Consider the following 24297-nt stretch of genomic DNA (forward strand, 5'->3'; position numbering starts at 1 on the left):
CACTACACCAGGTTGCTAAAAACCCTATCAGCCTGTCCTTATTATCATAATATACTTTTTATGTCTATTTCATAAAATACTCAGATGCTGTTGCCCACCACTGAAGTATGTACAGACCACAACTCTTTAACAGAGTGGAACTTCCTAGCCCACAGCAGCATGTGCATATGCCTGCTCTCTGGAGGTACATGGATGGCATCATCATGAGGCAGGGAATAGGCCAGTAAAATGTTTTGTGGCATGTTACTTTTCTCACCTCTTTCCTTGTGGTTTGAGAGTTGCCACATCCAGTTTGGCTTTCAGTGTTCCTGAAGTTGGCCCATTTTACAGTTAGTCCCATTTTATAGAGGCAGATTTGCAAGCAAACGCTGTAAACCGTATCCTGGCCTGATTAAAATGCCCCTCTCCCCTCCCTCTCTGGCAAAACTTTTAGAATCTAACTTCAAACTACTATAATGAACCCTTTAAAGCCTTCAGCTTTGTAAGCTCCCTCTGTCTACCCGGCTGACCAACACTACTCAGGCAGAGACTTCCCCAAAAATGGGACACTGGCTGAAGAGCCCTATCAATACCATTCAATGAGCACTCTGCTCGCTCCAGGCTGGGAGTGCAGTGCAACAGAGCTTCCTTCTGCCCCAGAACATCCCTACCACTACCCCAGTAATGAAAAAGAGTCAAACCCCAAAGTTTCATCCACCTCCCACTTCTTTCTCCTTCCCAGGTGGCTGAACAGACCTCACTCAACCTAACTCCTTTTCTTTCTGTCTGAACAGGTGGCAGAGACAAACTAAGTATGCAAGGGAAAATTCAGAGAAACAATATGAAACAAACAGGGTTTCCCCATAAAAATCTTCCTTCTCTGCCCACAATCAACACCAGGTGAAACCCATTTAAACTGAACAGTTAAGATTGATATATTTTGAAAAAATCACAACATTAACATTCTCAGAAGCAAGGAAGCTAGAATTTAGTATGTTTAGAGAGTGTACATCTAATTACACTCTTCCAACTTTATTTGTAGTTTTAAAAAATGCATTTAGAAAGCAGTAAAGGAAAGAGAAGGTCTGTCACTATTAAATTTTATCACTTTACTAAACACTACCAGATGCTCAAATACAGAGGAGGTGAAAGAGCCTACTCCAAAGAACTTGGAAATCAAATTTTGCCACATACAGTAAAATGTACATTTTCTATGCAAGGGCTCTCTGCACTTCAGCTGCACTGATGGATATCAATATTATAGCACACTTCTTGCCTTTGGTGAAAAAATCACTGCAAAACTAAAGGAAGGGTAATTTGAACAGGAGATCAGAACAGGTTTGAAGTGGCCAGTTCTCAAACTTTCATTTATCTCAGAAGTGGCATTTGATTATTGGTGCAATAGGTACAGAGACACAGAAACCTTGGAAAGAAGCATATCACTGATGAACATTTTTGTTTTAAGTCAGCTTGTCCGAGGTCAGACGCCTCAGAGTCTGCTGCTTCACAATGTCACTTACTGCAAAGATCACTACTGGGAATGGGAGAATGCCACTCAGTGCCCTCTGCCACAGTTTTCTGGCAACAAACCTGTGGTAAGAGTGATGTTTGTCTCGTGTTTTTAACTTACTCTCCTTTCTTGGGAGGCCAAATGTCTTAGGGAGCAAGGGGCTGGAGCATATGCTAGTGACTGGCACTTAGTCTTATGTTTAGAGAGTAGTTTCCTACAGCTGGTGGTGGGGTCAGTAGCTCTGACCCAGGAAGAGGTGACTGGTCCAGAGAGATGGTCCTGAAAGGGATCGCCTTCCTGAGGCCCAGTGTCTTCCTCTCAGCTGCTGGCAGAGGGGCCCTTGCAGAGGCTGTCAGCTCTTTAGTGATTATCAGCTCATGATTCCAGCTCAGCTCTGCAGGGCACCTCCAGGCCAAAGCAGACCAGAGAGAGACGAGAAGGCCCGTGTGGCTGGTTCCGCACAGAGGCAGCTTTATTGTTGGTTCCCTCCGGCGAAGGGGAAAGCCAGGGACAAGCTCTCTCCCCCCACAGAGCCAGGGGGCTTCCTTTTATAGGGATACGGGGGATCAGTGGGGGACCAATGGGTTACAGAGGGTCTGGGACAGACCAATGGGTTACAGAAAGATCTGCATAGTGTCTCTCAAAGGATTGTGGGTCCACTTTTCCTCGCCATGATCCAAGAAGTGGTTTGCCTTTCCAGGGAGTCCTGCTGTGCAATTTCAAAATCTCTTGTCTCAGCAGAGATCCCTCCAGGGCAAGGGCTGGGCATATCCCACAGTTTCCCATTCCTCTTCCATGACCTCTCCCTGTGCATTAAAATAGTGATCTCAACCTCCTCTGTAATGAGTATAGACACATGCAGGTGAAGACTATTGTATACAATTTCGATGTCATTAACAGCAATTTTTATTTCTGGAAGATCCTTTAGTTAGTGAAGACTAACACTCCCTTTGAAGGGTATGAGTATCAAAATTGTACTCTATCCGATCTATTGTATGCATTTATTTTGAATAATTCAGTATCACCAATATCCCTGATGTGCTCATTGCACAAAGACAGCATCCAAGTGAAAACCTTATGAGGGTAGAGATACAGAAAATACAATAGAACTGTAAAGCTAGGGATGCAAATTAATATTATTATTTTAACTAATAGTACTTTAGTATGGGTAGTTTAAATACCAAGGGAGAATAAGGTGGAGAGAAAATCATGTCCTTGCTTTGGGGCACACGCTTCATGCTGTCCAGCCTTGATGTCTTAAGTTATGTAAAAAGGAGAGAATTTGAAACAATGAATTATGAAAGGGAAAGGCACAAGGCAGGAAAAACGTCCCATGGAAGGGTGATTTTGCTAGAACAAGATTGCAAATCCACAGGGGGTAATTAAGTAGCAGACTTGTACAGTATGTCAGATGTCTTGCATACAAACAAAATCATTTAACATTTTCAGCTCAAGATTTAGGTTGCTCATATGCAAGTGTCTGTTGTTTCTTCCAAAAAGAAAAAAATATACCAAAGGAAATCCTAAAGTAAAGGAGAAAAATTAACATTCAGTGTCTGGTAGCTCTTTTAATGGCTGACATAGATTTTTCTTAAACTAAACTATTGTTAGCCACTATCCAACCAGCATATTAATGAGAAAATGAATGCCTTTCTAAAAATTTCAGCTACAATGTCACCATAAAAATCAATACATGGCTACACACCATGAATACAGACACAAGCTTGCTTCCAACAGCATGTCTTGACATTCATTATCATAAAACTAACTGGAAAGAACTTCCACTTCTCTATGTTAAACCTATTTTGTCACACTTTCCTGCCTACCCAGGGCCATACTTGCACAGTCACATTACTTTAAATGAATTGTGATAATACCACACGGCATATAGATCATCGATATGAACAGTGCCTTGCTGGATGTGTAGCGTGCTATGGTGTGATACCTGCTAGACAGCGCAGATAAATAGCACAGACTCACTCAGAGGCTAAAAGGCCACGGCGAGGTTTGTGCAGCAGCGGCAGGGGCTGGCGCGGGTGGGACAGAGCAGGGAGGGGACACCGCTGCTGGGACAGAGTGCAGTGACACCAGAGGGCACACCACGCTGGCCACGGCGCCTGGGGCAGGCTACCACGACAGAACCCCTCTCTCAGTCACGTCACACCTGCTCCCCTGCTCCCTATTTCAGCAGGTAGGAAGCAGCCCAGTCTGGCTCCCGCTGAGGACGATGGAATACTCCTCTTGCACCCGGGGCACCCGGACTTTTATCCTCACAGCCTCGCCTGAGCCATCACCGCCCCATCTCAGTTCATTCTCATTACAGGAGGAAACTCTACTTGGGCAAGAATACTGATGCTCTGATTAGCCAGCCAGGAGTTGCTTAGGAGCCCATCTCTCCTGGTGGATGCCCCGTTGTCCCAACCAAGCCAAGAGATATTTTGGATTGAATGCTCCGTTGCACTGGAGGGATGGCACATTTAAAATTCCAGCTGAGCTCTCGCACAGGGTAGCCTGCAACCTTATCATTCCTGTCACATGCTTTTATTTACAGGTAGCACAAATGGAAGGGAGGAAAAACAGATCTCATCATTATTGTGGCTTGATATATGCAAATGTATTCAAGACATGAGATTACCCACTGCGCAGAGACACCTGTAGTATTTAGGGACAACGGATGTGTGGAGTTTCTGCTTTAGCTGAGAATCTTCTGGCTTATGCTGGTTTCTTCCCATTATTAAATCATGCTTCTTTTTTTTTTTAATTTAATTTTCAAGACTTAACCTTGGGAAATTGCCACTCCACCCTCTTAGCACTTTCTAAGGAAGCCACATAATTTTATGGCTTGCTTCTCATAAAAGACACTTTATAACCCCTGTTACCCAGCTTGTGGAGCAAAGTCAATGTTTCAGCAAGTAAAGTTACTCTTTGACGATTTTAAAAGCCACATGATCGTGGCATATTCAGTTTGCTAGAATGAGCTGTGTCATTAACAAAAATGGAAATAAAACAGTATCTCTTCCAGGAAAAAAAGAAAAAAAAAGGAAGGATTCTTTTTAAATCATGAAGATTCAATTACATTTAATTATCTTAGCTATCAGTGCAACTCCGTGAGATGATCTGCTCGTATACTTGAATATCCAAGTATCTCTGATTGTTATAGGGATTAGTACATACGATTAGCAAGTACAAGCACAGCAATCAACTGCAGTACTTAAAGTATGACCAACTTAGTATCCCAGATCAAAAAAAAGCATTTATTGATAAAGAGTTGACTAGTGGATTACGTAGAAATGAATCCCATTTCTCTAATTGAATATTTGGGGCTTAATGTTTTCTTATGACCACTCCAAAATACTTTAGACTTTGGGGGAAAAAGAGATTGTAAGGCTATGGGTAATACTGTATAACTGTACACATCTATACAGCTTCAGGTCCAATGATATCTATATGTAACAACACCTAAATACATTAATCCTTTGCCTTTTAATAGGAAAAGATTGTAAAGGACTCTTCTTGGCCAGAGTACAGATAGATATTAGCACTGCTATTGGAGTGTGTTTGTGAGGGAGTCCCATATGTCTATTCCACAAGAAAGCCAGAACTGCTACAGCAGCAACACAAATACTCTCTTGAGAAAGATGAACCAAAAATCACAGAAAATCAAATCATTTTACCTGCTGATTGAAACCAGAAAAGCAAAGTATTTTTGTAGACATTCAAATAAATGCTGCTTTTAATTATGCAATTTTCTACAGGCTTGGAAGTGGGTTTTAAGTCCTATGCTATTGTACATCTGTGAAAGAACTGTTAGGTTTTGGAGATTTCAACAGGAAGTCATCATTACTAAGGTATGGAACAGAGCTTGCACATCTACATTAAAAAACCCATTATGTCAATAACTTTTTTATCATTTATAGGTAACTTCTCTATGTTAGGACCTCATTTTTCACCCCTAGCTTCAGCAACTTTTCAATCATTAGCATGGTTTCAGCCAAGTATTGATTTTAGGTTTTGCATTTATTCCAATAGCAAATCCATAAGAATATTCCATATGGCACCAAACTTGATTAATGAAGTACCAGACTTTACACCACCATGACACAAACATCTGCTTGTGGTCTCTCTTTTTAATGAACTAAAACCATGTTCCACTGCAGTTAATGCCAGAGACTACCTTGACTTCAGTAGCAGAACACGGTTTTTACTTTAAAATCTGGAAGCTTCCAGGAGATGAAGGAGTTACATTATAAGTTAGCATATATAGTTGAAGCCTTGCTAATACCACTGTAACAACTTCTCCCAGCTGTGTCAAGGGATTATTTAAGTCACATCAGAATAGATTGAGGATGTCACTACTGAAGCAGCTGAGTCCACATGTATCAAGCCAGGGATCAGAAACAGGTGTATCTTGTGTGAGGGGAACAGGATGTTGGATAATTCTTGCTGCTGATTTCACAGAGTGGCTGTGATCTGAGAATCTCAGTATACTATGTGTGACATACAAAACTGCTGCTTAACTGAGATTACCTCTTTATAAAAGTGTATTAGGATTGAGCTCACTGTGCTTTTTTCTTCATAATCCCACAGATTTAGCAGTGTTACATGAGAGTAAATCTAGGAATTAATTAATTATTCTAATCAATTAAGAAATACTTTTGCACAGGTTATACCAAGAAAATTGACAAATTGTTGAATTGTTACAGCCTTTCCTCTGCCTCTTGCACTCAGAAGTCAAGCTGTCCCACAATACATACTGCATATACTCTCAACCTATTGGGCAACAACACTGCAACATGCAGGTTAGGGTATCTGTGACCTAATGAAAACAAACATTTACCCTTCTGAATGAAAATAAAATTTGTCCCTTTGTCATTGTTCAGGTGGTGACACATTCCTCTGGAGTCCTTGAGCTTCACATGAAGAAACATGGCTTTAAAATGGGAGCTGGTCAGTATATCTTTCTACAGTGTCCATCTGTCTCACAGCTGGAATGGCACCCTTTCACCCTCACCTCAGCTCCCGAGGAGGAATACTTCAGTGTCCACATACGAGTTGTTGGGGATTGGACTGCAGCCCTTTTCAAGGCCTTTGGAGCCGAGGAAAAAGCTTTCAAGGAATTGTGGATGTTACCAAGGTTTGAACAAGAGACTATATATTTTTAAATGTTACTTCTACGTTTTAAAATAAATGTTAATATTTTAACTTTAATTAATTTTGCATGTGTTTTTTATGATACATTATTAGACTATAGTTCAGGATTCATAAATACAGCATTATGCTAAAAAACACCACAAACAAATAGCCATGAACTGGGGCCAGCAGCTACCAAGAGGATGACTAATCCAAGATTTAAAGTCCATGTCAATGGACTACCATCTAGATCTCTAATACCTATATGTACACCTAAAGATCTCTATTTTGAATGATGATTGTTTAATAAATGATGCTGGAAAATATCTGCTAGATTTGTGCCTCTATGCTTACGCTCATGCTCTGATGGTGCCCATCACTTACCATCCAAAATTCCAGCTTTTCCCTTTCAGTTCCTTAGATAATCTGTGGTCCCTGAAACTTCTGCCTAAAACTTACTTCTTTCTGACAGTCTCCTTCGATGCTGTCTCCATTTCCCAAACTCTGCTCCACTTTATAAACATTATTTGTGTTCAAATCCTGTATCTGCATCATCTTAACACAAGCAAAAAGTTGATGGTCTGTTGCTCCAAGTTAGCAGGCATCCTCTGAGCCATCCCAGCTTACTCCAGCTAAGGACATGGCTCTATACATAATGGATTCAAACCATGTAGCTCTGCTCCTGCATTGCTTGCAGGAATAGGGGAGATTTTCAGCAACAAAGAGCCCAGCACAGGATCATTTAAATTCTGGTGGAGTGTGTAGAGCCTGGGACCAGAGGGACTGATTTCCCCCTGGAAAGTTTATAGACCCCATGAGCTGCAGAGGTCTGCTAGAGGGTGGGTGCAGAGAAGAAAGTCTGGTCCAGTCCTTGCATTGTATCAGTTAATAAGAATTAGAAATGAAATCAGTGCCTTTGTTAAAGGCAACTGGAATGAGAAGTATGCCATTTCAGCAGAACTGGGGCAAAAATTGTTCAAAGTGATTGACAGCAAGTGTAAAAAATGAGAAAGAGAAAAACGTTATCAAATGTTGCTTGCCATAATGCAGGGCTGAAATTAACAATACTTTCATATATAAACACTCTTCTTTTTAATCTTGTTGGGGTGCCTAATTACATCATTCAGTTGCTTTCTTGCTATGTACTAAAAACAATATTTCAATAGTTAAACTAGCAATAAAGCAAAAACCAGATCATTTTCATGGTTTCAATATCTAAAGATATACACCAAATTGGTGACTATATTAAAAAATAACATTTAGCAGAAACTGAGCAGATGTAGCAACCAAGTAATAAGGTAGGGTTAAGAACAAAATATGTGTTTTTTAATTAATAAAAAAAGATTACAATAAAATGTTCATGCATATCTATAGGTAGCAAAGGCAGTTGTGATTTCTGACCAGTTTGGGAGCTAAAACCATAGAATACACTATTTCTGTGAAAATAATCAAGTTCTATATTATGTCACTTAAGGATTTTGGCTGACATAATTGCTGTTTTAATACATTGCCCCAAAATCTAACTTCTCTTACAGTCAGGAGTACTACACAATCATCATGGTGATCAGCAAATGTTTAAACTCAAAAAATAATCATAGAATCTGTTAATGATACTTTTTCGAAACTAAATATTTCTCCTGCCTTCCCCATAACTATAATTTCTTTTCTAATGAAATTGTGGACATGGATACGATGAATATGGACTAAATCCAAACTACAGCTGGAAAGTCCATAGCCCTATTTTCTACTTCTCTTGGCCAAATGCAAATGTAATATTTTTTGTCACTTTGTTTACTGTCTTTACCTTCCTCCACTCTGTCTAGATCAAATAAATGAGTTGCATAGCTCAGTTTCTCCTCCTCCTCTTTCTCCTCGCTGTTTGTCTGAGGCTTTGTATTTGGCTAAGCTGTACAGCTATGGCTGAAGAAGGCATTCAAACCAGTGACGGGATCTCTGTCACCTGAGGATTTAGGAGCAGACTGACAAGACAAATCTCTCCAAGGAATGATTCAGAAATAATTGAACCTGTCTTATAGCACAGCAACAGACTAGAGAATCCTTGAAATTTCTTCCAGATCAATTTTTTCTCAATCTACTGACAACAATGAGAATTGCTTCCAGCCTCACATTGAACTACATAGAAAGTTTATCTGAAAGCTGCTCTTAGGCACTATACATATATACCATAAATTAACCATATTTTACAGGAAGTTTTGAGTGCTCAAAAAAATACTGGGCTGGGCAATAATCTAAATAATTGCACACATTAAAAAAAAAAATTCTTTATGTCTAAGGTCAAATTTCCAGAAGTTATGCCAGAGTAGCTGTTTTGTTTGCTACCTCACTTGCAGAGTATTCTGAATATTGAAATAAAAGGGAAAATGTTTGCTGGGGCTTTTAAAAAACTAACAATAAGGTTTGAGATATGTTGTGTCCCTATATTTGTGTGCAGCATCACTTGGGGATCCCCCTTTCTCTTCCTATTAAAACACTTCATTTTAATTATGTGTGCCTATTTGTTTATACTACTTAAGAATAAATTTTAAGGATGATTCATGCAATAAAGAACAAAAACAACAGAAAATCTAAAAGGAAGAAAAAACTTCTTTTCTTTCTAAGGACTGGGTGTTAGTGAAACCATCTTCCAGAGTGTGTATGTTGCATAAAGACAGGCTGGAAAGAGCACTCCAAAGTACTGTGTGCATTTACACTTCATGTTGCTAAAGGAATGAATCTGATTATTCAGTAACCTTTTTCATCTCTGATTTTGACCAAAAGTAATTTCTTGGCATCATCAATATTGATTACAGGAAGTAGTAACATACACAAGCATTTGTCCTTACATGTTTTGCCTTTACATCAGATACTAAGTACAGAATTATGCCAAAAATGTATTCCTGAAATACTGCTTTTTCAGAAAGAGCTGAGAAAATAGTAGTACCCTTGCATATGATGACCTTTTTCTTGCCTTCCCTTTTATTACTTTAACTCAAATACAGAACTTTTAAAAATGATTAATATAATCTGTTCCTCTTCATTTTGATATGTACAATATAACAAATAAAGCTCTAAAACAGGATGCTTTTCAGTAATTCATAATTAAGTATGCAAATTCCACAGCTAAATTTGGACATGCAATTATATGACTAATCACATTTCAGAAAGCCAGAAAATTGCAATTGCATGCTTAAATAGATGGCCAGGCCCCAAACCCACATGGGTGCTCTTGTTCTCTCACTTCAGAAAAGACAGTTGCTTTGCTATTAAATGGCACCCACTGAAAATTAAATGTATTTGTACAGACAATTTATGTGCCATCTTAGACATGTCTCTTCTCTTTTATTTTAACAGCAATTCAGTTTCAAAAATGCACAGCCCAACAAATGTTAACCTTTTGTCACTTTGTGCGTTGTTGACTCTTGACTAAATGTCTTGTTGCTGTAGACTGGCTGTGGATGGACCATATGGATCTGCAACCACAGACATCTTCCATTACCAAGTCAGTGTGTGCATTGCAGCAGGAATCGGAGTCACGCCATTTGCCTCTGTTTTAAAATCCATTTGGTACAAATGCTGCAACCCTAACACAGTACTGACACTGCAGAAGGTAGGTGGGAAAGTTTATTGCTTCATTAAAAAGTTCCATAAGTGAGCCTACTTAGCCAGGGGAGAGAGGCAATTCAGAGCTAGAGGCTCACTTGAGTGCTTTAACTCTGAGAAGCAGCCACTCCCTTTTCAGTTGCCTTAGGAACTGTTTGGGGTGAAGTCTCCTGAATTCACTGTGATTCCCCAGGAAAGAAGGTAGCCCTAGCTGCAGTGTTTTTAGTAAAAATTGAAGAATCAGATTTTCAATAGCAACTGGAGATAACTGTGGAATGTCTTTCATAGCTAGACAGATAATTAGAGAGCTACAAGAGAAACTTACCCTCTTTCTTACCAAAAATAAATCCTGCAATGTCATCTCAATCAGAAGTGAAGGGCAGCACTTGCTCTTTGTCTAGCTGCAAGTTTCATGAGGATCTTTTGGCAGTGTGTCCTCGTCCAGAATGCTGCATTCAGCAACCATTTTCTGCTTTTCTCACATTGCAAAGTCAGGATATTGACCAGCATAGAAGGAATAAAAAAGGCATTTAAGCTCCAGATGAGATGCATATATCATGATGCATATTACTCCATCAAACCACTTTAATTATTTTGTTGAAAAAATATATTTGGGCCTATAAGGCAAAGATGGCACCCATTAAATTAACATACTCTTGATTTTCTAACCTGTTATATACCTTCTGCTAATGGCATGTGAGGCAGCACTGGGGGAGGCTAGGTGAAGAAGAGACAGTAGGTGAAGTGGGGTGAAGGCAAGAAGGTAACTTAGAAAAAAATCAGCATTAAACATTCTCTTCCATATCCATCATGGCAAGTGGTAGCTTGTGGACATTACAGCTTCTTTTAGCCCATTTTCCACTATAAAAGCTGAATTAGGAAGTGTTCAACATTTCGCATTTAAGGACAAACACTGAAATTGCATTGGAGTGGACAGATCTCTGAAAGGGTCAATACATATGGAGCTGATTGCAGGACCAAGGGGCTGATCTTTTTAAATGAAAGAGTGTTAAAACTGGCATCTTAATGACAAGCTGCCACTGAAAAAGCATCTGGGATTTTAGTAACTGAGGAGTTGAGGACAGGTTCAAATCGCCAGGGGGGATCTTTGAGGCAGAAAAAGCACTGAGGAGGGAGGGAAATAAAAATAGAAATACATGCTATATGTGAAAAGAAGTGTATTTGCAAACACTATGATTGTACCAGGATGATCTTTTTCACTGGAAGGAGAGCTATGCATATGCATATAAACTTTATATATGTATATTATGTATATTCTACATGTATACAAGTAAAAGTGTTGTTATTATTGTCATTGCTGCTATCTTAAGGGGAAAATAACAGAATTTAACTATGCATCAACAGTATACCTGAGGGTGTTCATTCATAGCTTAGGGAGAATCTCGGGTAAGTGTGCCTGCAAAAATAAATGCATCATGCATTCTGTCATGGTTTTCTGCTAGAGTGTTCACTTTTTCTAAATTCCTGTGAAATACAAAATTATCAGGATTGTCTTTTTCCTATATCTTGGCTTCCTTATTGGTGCAGTGGGAATAGCAGTGTTTATTTTTCACAGGTGTTATGAGGCTAAATTTCATCAGTGCTTGTAAAATATTTTGAAAGTGTGGATAAAAGGTCATGGGGAAGTTCATAGCATTACTTAAAAAAATTTAGCAGTCATCTCAGTGAGAGTGATTAATCTCAGGGTAGCTCCACATTTTTTTTTCCATTGGTTAAAAGCTTCCACTTGTGGTATAATTACAAATAATTTAATCTTCCTCAAAGTATTCAGCACTCTCTTTCTGCCATGATGAGTACCATAGAAATGTCTATTAAGGAAATAAATAAGAGGTTTTTCTTTTTTTTAACAACTTCATTTTGATTTGAGTACAGCTATCATTACGCTTATTGAACGAATATTTCTTAGTGTTGCCCACATATGGTTGAGATATAAATACTCATAGTTTCCATAATGTCTGCAGCTGTATAATTTAAAAAACCCAACAAATCAAAAGGACTACACATTTATCTAATTGATTCTTCACAATTAAATAGCCTTAGAGCCCTCATTTCCCCATCATTTTTTTGCATGTACTGCTAGTCATGGCTGGAAAGTTTCTACTGGCTTTAGTTATGCATAATATGATTTTTTTTTTTTTCCCCTTCACATTAGTGGTCTCATTTTTCAGATCAATTGCTACTGAAATTGATAAAATTGTACTGATCCATCAGATTCTAGTGTTAGCAAACATTTTCTCTTCCCTACAAAAGACATAAGAAAGGTCCTACTGATTACCGCCAAATATCCATCTAGCCCAGTATCCTGTCTCCAACAGTGGCTCTTTATGAACACCTAGAGAAAAGTATACAGACCAGAAAAATCATATGGTGATTGGTTTTTAGGGGACACTTTCTCCCCATTGAGCAACTCGTAGCTCAGTAACGCCTTGATACGAGAGCTGTACCTCTGTCTTTAATATCCCTTTGTAGCTTTTTCTTCCATGAAGTAGTCTAATTGTTTTCTGAATCCATGTAGACTTTAGACAACCATAACATGTTGTGGCACTAAGTTCAGCTACATACTGAGAGGAAAACAAAATCAGCCTCTTCCATTTGTTTTGAGACCAACTTCCCTGCCTGAGGTAAATCCCTGTCCCAGTCCATGGCCTTCTGCACAAAAATCTTGTCTTGAAGACCCAAAAATCTAGACTCTTTCTTCTGTCAAATGTAACCATCTTCCTGATCTCATCTGAGAACAGTTAAAGCATTTTGCTTCATATTTAGGAATATGGATTTGAACCTTGTCATGCATTTATAGGAAAGGCTGTTTGCTGCCACCCTAACTTGAAGTCAGTGCCTCCTGTAGGCTGCCAAACCCCCACATCCCACGTGCCCCAGGCTGCAGGCACTGCTGTGCCTTACCTGGAGTGGCTCCCTGATTTAATTACACTGGGGAAAACCTCTGATTTTTTTTTTGTATGCTACAGCCCACAGGTAATGTAGTACACTCAAGAGCAGGAAGGACTGGATGCTTGCAGGGAGGTGCCCAGCTGCAGGTTTAAGAGGTTTTTGCAGGGATTTTCATGTCTAAGATGGAGCAGCAAGAGTCCGGGATGAGAGATGTCCTCCTTGGACACCCCTTTAGTGAAAAGCTGGCTTTGCCCAGAGCTACAGGTCCAACTCTGCCTTCAGGGAGCAGGGAGAAACAGATGGATGCTTGTCAACAAATAATTATTAATGACTTTCCTCATGATGGAAGCTGATTTACCAAGAATGTTCTTTCACCTTACAGGAAAGAGGTAACACAGCTCTTGTTCTTGTCCGTTGTACAAAATTCAGGATGTGGGAAACTGAAGGATAAATATCCATGAATTGCAAGGGAGCAGAGCATTACAGAAATAAGCGACTACTCAACCCCCTGCATCACAGATCTGATTAATAGCAATACTGCATCTAACTCAATTTGCAAAAAGAGCACTTGGAAAATTTAAGACAGTTTGCTTGGGCAAGCCATCAAACTGATGAATGCAATTGATGGCAGTAGGGTAGGTGGAGACAAATGAAACATAAATCTAAACCAGATTTTTAAGGGTCCTAAAGAATTGCAGTCAGTGAATAGTATGAGGCTTACAAGAAAAAAAACTGATTCAGAATAATTTTTGATTATAGAAGTGCACTGGTGCTACTTTATTCTACTGTTTTAATAAGGATTAATTTTTTTGGTTCATTTATTGTATTTTAATTGTACATGTAATATGTTGTGCTATGCTATGGGCAGTCAGTGTAAAGAAAGGAAGACTTCTTTGTAAACACCATTTATTTTAACATATTAGACTAGAAGTCCTCTTTGATATAAGGGAAACTAATTCCTTTTACCCATAGGCCATCCTTCTTCACTATCTCTTTTCTTTCTAAGATTATAATCACAGCCAAGAATACTTCGTATAATGACAGTCTTTCTTCATCACCAAATGCTCACCACCTATAACGTGAAAATAAGAGGCAACTCAATGGGTGCTGTGGGATGAGCTTAAGGAATGTCTGCAGCTTCAGAAAGCTGCATCCCTTCCTGAGAGGGCTGTGCCAGAGGTGGCTTGACCCAGCTGGTTGGACTGGCAACAGCCAGTTGACTGTGACAGCCAGGCCTGCAAACAGCTAAAAGCACTCCTTCAAGATCCATAGTCTGATGTTCTGGAAACCAGTTCCCCAAGTTGAAGACCATATTGTCTCAGATCATTGGCTAGCTTTTTCTTCCTCCTTCTCTGAATGTGCTTATCCCCCAGTCCTGCCCACATGCTCCCAGTTGCTACCCCATGAACAATTCTTTATTTGTATAGAGATACATATCTCCTCTCCACACACATGTACTAAATATACATTTCCACAAAATGAACTGCTGAAAAAACTTGAGAAATAAGATGATCAAGTAGAGTCTGGGGGAAGAAATTTCTCACTATAAATCAACAGCTATGGTGTGATACAGACTGACAGCACTCAGTGGGCTGATTTTCGAGGTGCTGAGGATATAGAACAAGTGGGGACTTTAGGACTCAGAGACAAAAAAGCTACATAAAGGTTAAGGCTATAAATCTTACCTAGTTTTGGTAATTTAAAATAATGCTCCTGTTGTCCACAAATATGAAATTCTATAAAGTCAGTGGGCTTGCTTTTTCCTGATAACCTATGCCAGTGTAAATCAGCAGCAACCCCCCTCCATAAAGCAATGAGTTCATATTTAAGGCAAAGTGTTGAAACAGAAGGGGAAAAGGCAAACAGCCAAGATGGTTAGTACTAAAGTTCTACAGACAGTCTTATTCCTGGGCTGTAAAAATACCCTACTTAACCCTGAATGCCTTATCTCTGTTTCTGGGATCATACATCATTTATATTTCTTACATAAACCACAGATGGTCCCTTATAGTACACTCAGATCTAGGAAGCATCTCAAATTACTGTTAGTGTCTTTCACCAAATCTCCACTGAAGCATGGTATTACCACATTTTTCTCCCACCACCTTACCAGAAGTCTGACAACATAGTGTATTAAATCTTCGGGAAATTCTTTATAGGTTTCTGGTTTCTTTCTTTGGTTTTTTCACTTCAGAAGTGTCCAATACGCATTTTTACCTCATTGATCCTGTGGAAAAGGGCTACAATTTCCAAAACATCAGAGTCACCACAATGATTGCTCTGGGGACATACCTTCCAGATCACCTTTGAGATTGCAGTACAATAAAGGACAGAGGGGCTGGTGAGCAGAAAAGGAGATCAGCTGGAGGAAGCTAAGGGATTTTGCAACAAAATAAAAATCACAGTCACAATAAAATAAGTTCCAATCATCCAGTTTTTATAAGCTTAAACATTGTCTTGCATGCTGTTCCTTTTACATCTGAAATTGTGTATTTTTAGACTTCCTCCATGTTTGTGAATTACATCTTTGGATAAATTATGAAAATACACAGCCTGCAGAGGCCCATTCAAGGTTTGGCACCATCTAGTCAGAAATAATGGTGGAGTGTGTGGCAAGAGCTACAGAATTCAAGTAATAAGAATTGCAATGAGATTTGTCTTGTAATTGCACTTCAGACTGCCATCAGGGTAATGCCTGGGCAGACAGCCTGGGAATTTCAGACATTCATCCTCTGGGTAGTACAGGAACTCACAGTGGAGTCATCTCTACATCTGGATAGGCTTCATACAAGGCACTGAGCTGAAACCAGGGGATGGACTGGTCCCAGTCTTCTACACAGCACAGCACTGCTAGAGGAGATTTCCAATTGGGAAATCATGACTGTGATGAAGACTCCTTAAGGTAATTCCTGACAGGCCTAGGAGGGCCTGAGTCTCAGTGCATCGATAAGACCCTGGACAAGGGAATCTCATCAGTCCTGAGGCAGTTCCTGTTGCAAAATTTATTAACTTGTACACAGACAAGACTTTTGCAAATGGTCATCAGAAACCATTCCTGCAGAAATGGTCATACAGGACAGCCTTCTAGAAGTAGCTAATTAGTTAGAAGATGTTTTATATGCAGGTAAGACAACAGATCACAATAGATCATGCACATGCAGGAGTGGTCACAATAATCCCTTGACAGCTGGCTATAAAAACTGCACAGAAAAAGGTTCTTGTGGACTCCCACTGTTCCAGCTGAAGATGCCAGAGGAAGGATTCTTGAAATAGAAACTTATCATCATATGGACAATGACTAACCATCTTCTTTGAAAGATTTTTTTTCTTATGCAAGCATTACCTTAAGCCAAGATATTAATAAATTAGCTTCTTTCTTTTAAAAAAAACCAAAACTCTGCTATATTTTTGATTTACTGCAGTAGAGTAGGAAAAATAAGCCATAGGAATGATTAAAGGATGCCTCTCAGTGACAGATCCCAGGAACGTTTGGTTTGCCATAGACACAGTTATAGGGTAGCTTGATCCCAGCCTCTGATTTCTACCTGCAGAAAAAAACTTTGGTAACAGGCTCTCCAACCCAATAGACAACAAACAAAAAAAGATGAAAAATGAAACTAGTGAAATCTGGATGAGACAAACAGTGTCAATTTTTGATAGAGAGGAGCGTTTCAAACAATAGAAAACTGATCATGAGATAGTGGTCCATTTTACCCCTTTGGCAACTGTAAATTCAGTTTCAGGTTTGTCTAGGAACTAGAAAAGAATTATAGATTCAGGTTTCTCTAGGAACCAGATGCTCCAATTTAAACATGAAATACATTTTTAAAAAAAGGGAATAGGGACATTCTCTCACCTGTTTTATACAGAGTATATGACTTGAAGAACAAAACTATCTTTTGGCAACATCAACAGTTAACCTATGACATAAAGTCTTGAGGAACAAGGAATTCTTTGTGTCAATGCTGAATGAAACTGAAATTAAATAAATCCAAAATTTCGAATAATCATCAAGTTATTTGCAAGAAATGAAGGGCTAGGTATTACAAGTCAAAGCTGAGATGCACTGGCAGGGGTATATGGGAAGCTCATCCATGGCCTATTTTCACTAGCACATTAATATATTCACTCATTGTTTAGGATGAAAATCAAATTTTGAAATCATCAAAATTACGTGTAATTATGTTTACAATAAATTTAGAGTGGAGAAGAGTCAAACACTATATGGTTAATTAGTTGAGCCAGTAATTCGGAAGTTTCATTGAAAGTTTGCTTCTTGTTAAATCTCTTTACTTTATTTGACAGGTTTATTTTTACTGGATTTGTCGAGACCCATCAGCATTTGAGTGGTTTGCTGATCTTCTGTTCCATTTGGAAACAAAAATGGCTGAAAAATGGAAAAATGATTTTCTAAGCTATCATATATTTCTTACTGGCTGGGATGAAAATCAGGTAATAATGAAACTGTTACAAGTCTGAGTTAATGTACCTTGCTTTTCCAGTATGGTAACATATGGAACAGGAACAGCTGAATAAATAAATGATGGATGAAGGAGAGAGACAAAGAACTGTAAATATGAAGACACTAAGATGTCTGTTTGCATCTCACATTTAGGAAAACAGGAATGGAGAAATCAAGCCAGTGATTCTTCCACTCCTACATCTTGCCTTGGGCGAAGATGGTTACCAGGTGTCTCACAGAAAAGTGCATAGAGCTTTCAGGAGCTCGTCAAGGGACATTTTCTCTACGTCTTAGGAACAGTCTTTCATTAGATTCTGGCATTTTTGTACTGAAACATGGAGGGTTGTCTAAAAAGTGTAGGTTTCGTTTACTCCTATTATTTACTGTAACTTCTGTTGTGCACATCCATACATATATATCCAGTGCATTTTTGAAAACTGCTGCACTTGGAACATTTTGGCAAACAACTTCATGGTCTAATTCATGTTGTTTGAAAAGACATTTTCTCTGATTGACTATAAATTTGACATCTCATAATTTCATTGGATCACACCACCTCAGGCACTAATTCTTAGACTGGGTCAATATTATTCAACTTCTTTAGTCTTTACCTAAACACAAATGTGTTGATTTTCTCTCTCTCTCTCTTTCCTTTTTAATGGATCACTCACACCGTGCAGTGATTAAGTTAGGCACCTGCCAGAAAAACGCTCACAGGAAAGTCTTTGCTCTACTTTTTTATTTCCTGCTGTCTCTGTTGAATGACTGTCTAGTAGAGATGAAAAAAATACAGATTGCAGAGAGCTTTTCCTTTTCTGCCTCTGCTGATACAAAAACCCCATTGTTTCTTTCTTCTTTCCTTAGAGTTTCTGACAAGTAATAAGGTATGTGCATAAAGCTATATTCAGAAAAATCTACTCCCATTGTGAAGTATACGGCAGTTACAGAAACTACTGCTCTGCATTAGCAATATCACAGGGTATTACCTAAAACCTGCTGTTAAGGAAGCTATTGGGGACAAACACAAAGTTGTCCTAACAAAACACAAAGTTGCCCTCATCTTTCAACTATCACCTCACTTTGCTCTTGGGCAAACATCAGGCCAGAAGTCAGGTAGGGTGACAACTGTTCTTGCTGGGGCATCTGTCTCTCTTCACTCGTGTGCCCTGCACTTTTTTGAAGGGCCTTCTTCTTCTCTTCAACCCTATCATCTATCTCCACTCCTGTTGGAGAAATGGTCTTCAGTGGCTTTTCCTCCTACTCTGACCTGGGTACTGTGCTCAGTAACAGCCTCACCTTCTTCAGATACCCACAAAGCTCCCTCATCTTACAGGACTTACTTATTCTTAGTAAATTCCTGTTCACTCCTCAAAATTTGAGCTTCAGCACCAGTAATATTTGAGTGATATTTTACTTCTCCCCTAGCAAAAAGCAAAACAACATTCTCTGCATTCTCTCCCTGTCTCACCATACAGATGACCAATAGTCAAGTGAAGCTGGACCCGAGGAGGATGGACATTTTTCACCTTCTAGTACATCCTCCTTTATTGACAGGTGTCTCCTCCTCAGACATGTTTGTTCAATGCTTTGAGCTCTTTGCAGACTCCATGTTGGCAACAGATGGTCAAGCAGATAAGGGACATGGTCTGCCTCTGCTTGAACAGGCACTCGTGTTTCAGCCTGTTGCTCCCTGCAATATCCCTGAGTCTCCTAGGAAGTTTTAACACTGTGAGCAACTGCAAAGGCTAATACCAAAAATTCTGGGAAACTTCCACTTAATGAGAACAGCCCATCTTCTCAATGGACAGTTTTGCTGCAAACAGTACAAAAAATCTGCCGTTTTTTACCTCCCACTCTCACCAAACACTTTAAGTTCTTTCTTAGACTATTTCAAGTCCTTTATGACAATGGCTCAAACAAACAAGAAGAAGCTTTTAGAAACATGACATCTTGTGACAACTTAGCTTGACGAGAATAATTGTTTTGGTAAGGAACATGGAAAACTCATTAGAAGAAGAAATAAACAGTATTCCCAGGAAATTGATCTAAATTCCAGCCACCGCTTCTGCAAAAGAAGATAATGATGCTTAGTTCATGCTAGGGCCTGGACTAAATGCAAAACCCATCTTTAAACTTACTTTCCTCCCGTAATTTATTGGTAGTGACAGCAATGATGATAGTCTGTAGTGGAAACAACCATATTACTCCTACCCAATGGCAGTACAATTAGGAGTGACAGTGGTTTTTGTTTTTAAATGCACCTGGGAAGTACTCGGCATGGTAATGGGTGTAGTATAGGAGCTGAAGGACAGTAAATGCCCATGAAAATCAGGATCTTTGTCCTGGCACCTGGGAGTGATGCAGCTCACTTGAAGTGGATCACCTGAGGTGATCCACTCTTTGCACGTGCCTCCACCTGAGGAGAAAAGTCAAAACATTGAGGGTTTTACACAGAATCGCAGAATATTTAGGGATGGAAGAGACCTCGTGAGATCCTCCAGCCCAACCCCCCTGCCAAGGCAGGCTCACCTAGAGCAGGTTACACAGGGACTTGTCCAGGAGGGTTTTGGATATCTCCAGAGAGGACTCCACAACCTCCTTGGGCAGCCTCTTCCAGTGCTCTGCCACCCTCAGCATAAGGAAGTTCTTTCTCTTATTGAGATGAAACTCTCGAGTTTTAGTTTATGGCCATTGCTCCTCATCCTGCCACTGGACACCACCAAAAATAGTCTGGCACCATCCTCCTGACAGGTGCCTTTGAGATATTTACATGTATTAATGAGATCCCCTCTCAGTCTTCTCTTCCCTAGACTAAACAGGCCTAGCTCCCACAGTCTCTCCTCATAAGAGAGATGCTCCAGACCCCTCATCATATGGGTGGTTCTCTGCTGGACCCCTGTTTTTATCCCTGCTGAGCTGGTATATCCACTGTCTTTTCCATCAGTACTGGAATGCTCTGGACTTGGGTCTTAGGAACTTTTGGAAGTGCTTTTTACAATTCTAGTAATATTGTGAACTCTCGAATACGCCTCTCCCTCTCTCCCTCTCCCTCTCCCTCTCCCTCTCCCTCTCCCTCTCCCTCTCCCTCTCCCTCTCCCTCTCCTTCTTCCCCCATTTGATAATTGCACAGTTTCCTTTCCCTCATTCCACCTTTCCCAGCAAAGCAGCATTATTGCTTTTGCCTCTTACTTGGAATACATGTTGTTGATTCTAAAATTATCCTGTAAATTTGCCTTTAGGCTACTCACATAGCTCTACACTGTGATGACAAGATGGATGTAATTACTGGTTTGAGACAGAAAACCTGTTATGGAAGGCCAAACTGGGACAATGAGTTCAAGCAACTAGCTGAAAACCATCCTAGGTAAGGCAGGCTGGTTTCTAACCTTGTTAGGTAACTCTTCTCTCAGCATAAACAGTGGGAGGAGGGGAGAGAAAACCCTTCTAAATGACCCTTTTAAAATAATTTCTTCTTTTTTGCTGTGTGGAAAGAAGATTTATGCTTAATGAAGCTTTTAATGAAGAAATCTCGGAAAGAGAATGCCAATAAAATCTAATTTTTGGACAAGAAAATCTAATATTTAGAAGTATTTCAATATCCTGGCCTTTGTCCAGATATAATTGAAACACACAATCCAATTACTGTTCTGCACAAAGGACAAAGTAGCATTAATTTCCCTTGAAGATGGTTATTAAAGAGATAAACTGTGATTTTTTTCTTATGATGTCAAGGATATGTTTGTTCCCCTAACATATTTGGCTGCTCTTGCAAGACTATGCTGTTCTGTTATTAGTTCATCTCTGCTGGCAAAGACAGTTCATTTGAACTTGGTGGATTTGCTAGTGGTCTGAGAAAAGCTTCTTTGTTCCTGAAAGCCTTTGAAGCAAGAATTTGAAATATTTTGTGTTCAGCAGTAGAAAATTCCAGAATCTTTGTGACTTTGTGATTTCCAAACATTTACCTGTTAATGCAAAATAAAGGCTTGCACTTGGGAGACAGAGATACAAAAAGAAAAAGGAGAAAACTTTTTTTAAAAGATGAAAAAGACCCAAGAAAAAGCTGAAAGGGAGGAGATCAAAGAGAATACAGTAAGCTACAAGAATACCATAAAATTGCAAAAATAACAGTAATAGAGAATTCACTTGATGGAGGTCAAAATAAATACAATCAGGAAATATGAAAGATTGAAAGCATAAAAAGGCCAAGAAATAGAAAATATGACTTTTGAAAGACCTTTCATAGGGATTCTACTATATAAACAGCTTTTAAAGTTATAGCTGAAACACTACTTTTTGTTAGTTACTTTTGTTAAGTATAGATGAGATAAAAATGTTTTTCTGCTGCTTAAGGCGGAGATGGGCATTAGCTTTCTGTACTGGATCTTGAGGTAGTTCTGTAGAAAGCCAGTCCTAAACTGACAGAAAAATCTCAATTTTTTTCCTGAACCTAGATGCCCATGTTTATGGTCAATGTCGAACCTTTTAAAGAAAACCTTGCATGACATAGGGATTCTTAATAAGAAAAGAACACCCTATTTTTTCTTGCTCTGAGTTATAGAAGATTCAAGAGTCAAACTGAAGAGTTTCTACTCTGTAATGAAACAATCAGTTTTAGGAACTGACTAAATTTTGGGCCCCTGCACCTAGGTTGACAGAGTTCCTCCTGGGCTGCAACAGTGTCTTTTAGCAGATTAGCAGGAATACACTGCTGCAGGTTAAACCTGGTGCAACTGAGCACCAGAGCAATATGGGCATGAATGCTGGAGGCTATGGCTTGGGCACCAAAATCATATCCACAGCCCCTTTGCTTCTTTACAGGAGCAAACATTTTAAACTCATGCTATCACTTGTCACTTCCTCTGCGTTTATGCAGATTGAGCTTTCCCCAGCAGCACAGCACGTGTGCATCTGTGTCTGCATATATGTTTTAAAACAATAAGTGTAGTGTACTTGGAGGCAAACCCTTTAGGCAGTTTCTAGCAGGCAACCAGGTTACCAGCTCCCTGTAATGCTTGTGCACATATGAACAGAATTGTTCATTGTTTCATTTGTCATGTTCTTATTTTATAAGAAGTACCTATTTACAAATATTAAATCAGCCATTTCAAAATTGTTTGGCAGAAAAGTGTTAGACGTGGTGGGGAGGGGGGAGGAGAAGAAAAATCAGAAGTAACTGAGCATTTTGTATATTTTTTAGGAAAAAAATTAACTCAGCTGGAGAAAAAGCACTTAAAATTTTCAGTGCAAGCAGTATGTTTGCCTCTCTGACTGAGAAAGATATGAAGATCAAAACCAAAGAGCTACCATTTAAAACAGTCTGTGACCTCTAATATAGCAATCCTAATAAATAATGTAATAAGACATAATAGACATGAAAGTATTAAAATTATTATTCTCTAATACAGCAACACAAATTATACAGTATGTAACACAAAATATACAGTAACACAAGATTTTTCAAATGCATTTCTCAAAAAGCCATTTGAAAAGATGCAAAGCTGGAGGCAGCCAAAAGGTACAGTGTATCCATTTACCCTGCTACTCTCATGTTTTTTGTTGTTATTGTGATTACAGCCACAGTATTGGTGTATTCTTCTGTGGACCCAAGGCTCTCTCTAAGATCCTGCAAAAGACATGCAATTCATACTCGTCAGTTGATCCAAGAGGAGTTCAGTTTCACTATAACAAAGAAAGTTTCTAGGCTGTACTTCTTAACTGTATATAGATATTACCAAATTGTGTATTTTTTATCATCTTCTCCCATCCTCTACTCATTCTGCAGCATTCAGACCAGATACTGAGAGTTCCAAATTGAAAGAGCGTATTGACTTCAGTGGAAACATGCCATCCTATGCCAACTAAAGAATTGGACCCCTTCCCTAGCTTTTCCATTGCTTACTTAATGATGCTATGAATCCCTCTACACTGTGTGAAAAAACCCACAAACCATAACCTTTGAAGAAAAAGGCATGAGTAAAATGGACATTTAGAACTGTACTTTGCTGTTGTGTATGATTGCAAGCAATACATTCCTGCTGTTTAAATCATGCCCATTGAAACCATTTGCCTTCCTGGTGTCTGATTTTACACTCATGCTGCACACACATCCATACCCACATTACATTTGTGCCATAGCACTACTATTTCTATACACCCTTTCAAATTCCAAAAGAACAAATTAATTTTGCCCTATCAAACTATGCACCATTTACACCTGTCATTTCCGTGGGAATGGTGTCTGTGTATGCCATGGACCAACATGTACTAAGGAAACTCCAGAAATTTTTGCACTCAGCAAATGCATCTCCTGAGACATGCAACTGAAACTGAGGAAAAAAGTTTCATGACAGAGTGATTGAGGTGGGAAGGCACGTCTGGCTTTTACTCAAAACCTCTTGCTCAGAGCGGGTTCTGTGAAAAGAGGAGCAACATTAGCACTCTTCCATTTCTCAGGAATCTTCTCCCATCACCATGACTATTCAAATATAAAGAATCCCTCAAGTTTCCTCAGCACTTGTGGATGCATCCCATCAGTTTCCATGGACTTGTTTAAAATATCCCTAACCTGGTCTTCCTTCACTGAGGGTAAGTATGAATTGTTTCAGATCTTCCAACTTGCCTCAGAAGCCAGGGATCTCTGAATGTCAGCCTTATCTGTAAAGACTGAGGCAAAACAGGAATTGAGTACCTCTACCTTTCTCCATGG

The 24297-nt window shown here is 39.3% G+C and overlaps 1 protein-coding gene across 1 annotated transcript in view; it reads left to right on the forward strand.

Annotated features, from left to right (window-relative positions):
- Window positions 1-23292, forward strand: part of NOX3 (NADPH oxidase 3) — a 39744-nt gene extending 16452 nt beyond the window's left edge. Inside the window, exons 7-13 of the mRNA XM_069008546.1 lie at window positions 1445-1574; window positions 5245-5337; window positions 6370-6623; window positions 10064-10226; window positions 17435-17581; window positions 20831-20955; window positions 23166-23292. Of these exons, the coding sequence (XP_068864647.1) occupies window positions 1445-1574; window positions 5245-5337; window positions 6370-6623; window positions 10064-10226; window positions 17435-17581; window positions 20831-20955; window positions 23166-23292 (1039 nt within the window). The remainder of the gene's footprint in view (window positions 1-1444; window positions 1575-5244; window positions 5338-6369; window positions 6624-10063; window positions 10227-17434; window positions 17582-20830; window positions 20956-23165) is intronic.
- The last annotated feature ends 1005 nt before the right edge of the window (window positions 23293-24297 follow it).

The sequence above is a fragment of the Aphelocoma coerulescens genome, chromosome 3 (genome assembly GCF_041296385.1).
Source record: "Aphelocoma coerulescens isolate FSJ_1873_10779 chromosome 3, UR_Acoe_1.0, whole genome shotgun sequence".
NCBI classification, from domain to species: Eukaryota; Metazoa; Chordata; class Aves; order Passeriformes; family Corvidae; genus Aphelocoma; species Aphelocoma coerulescens.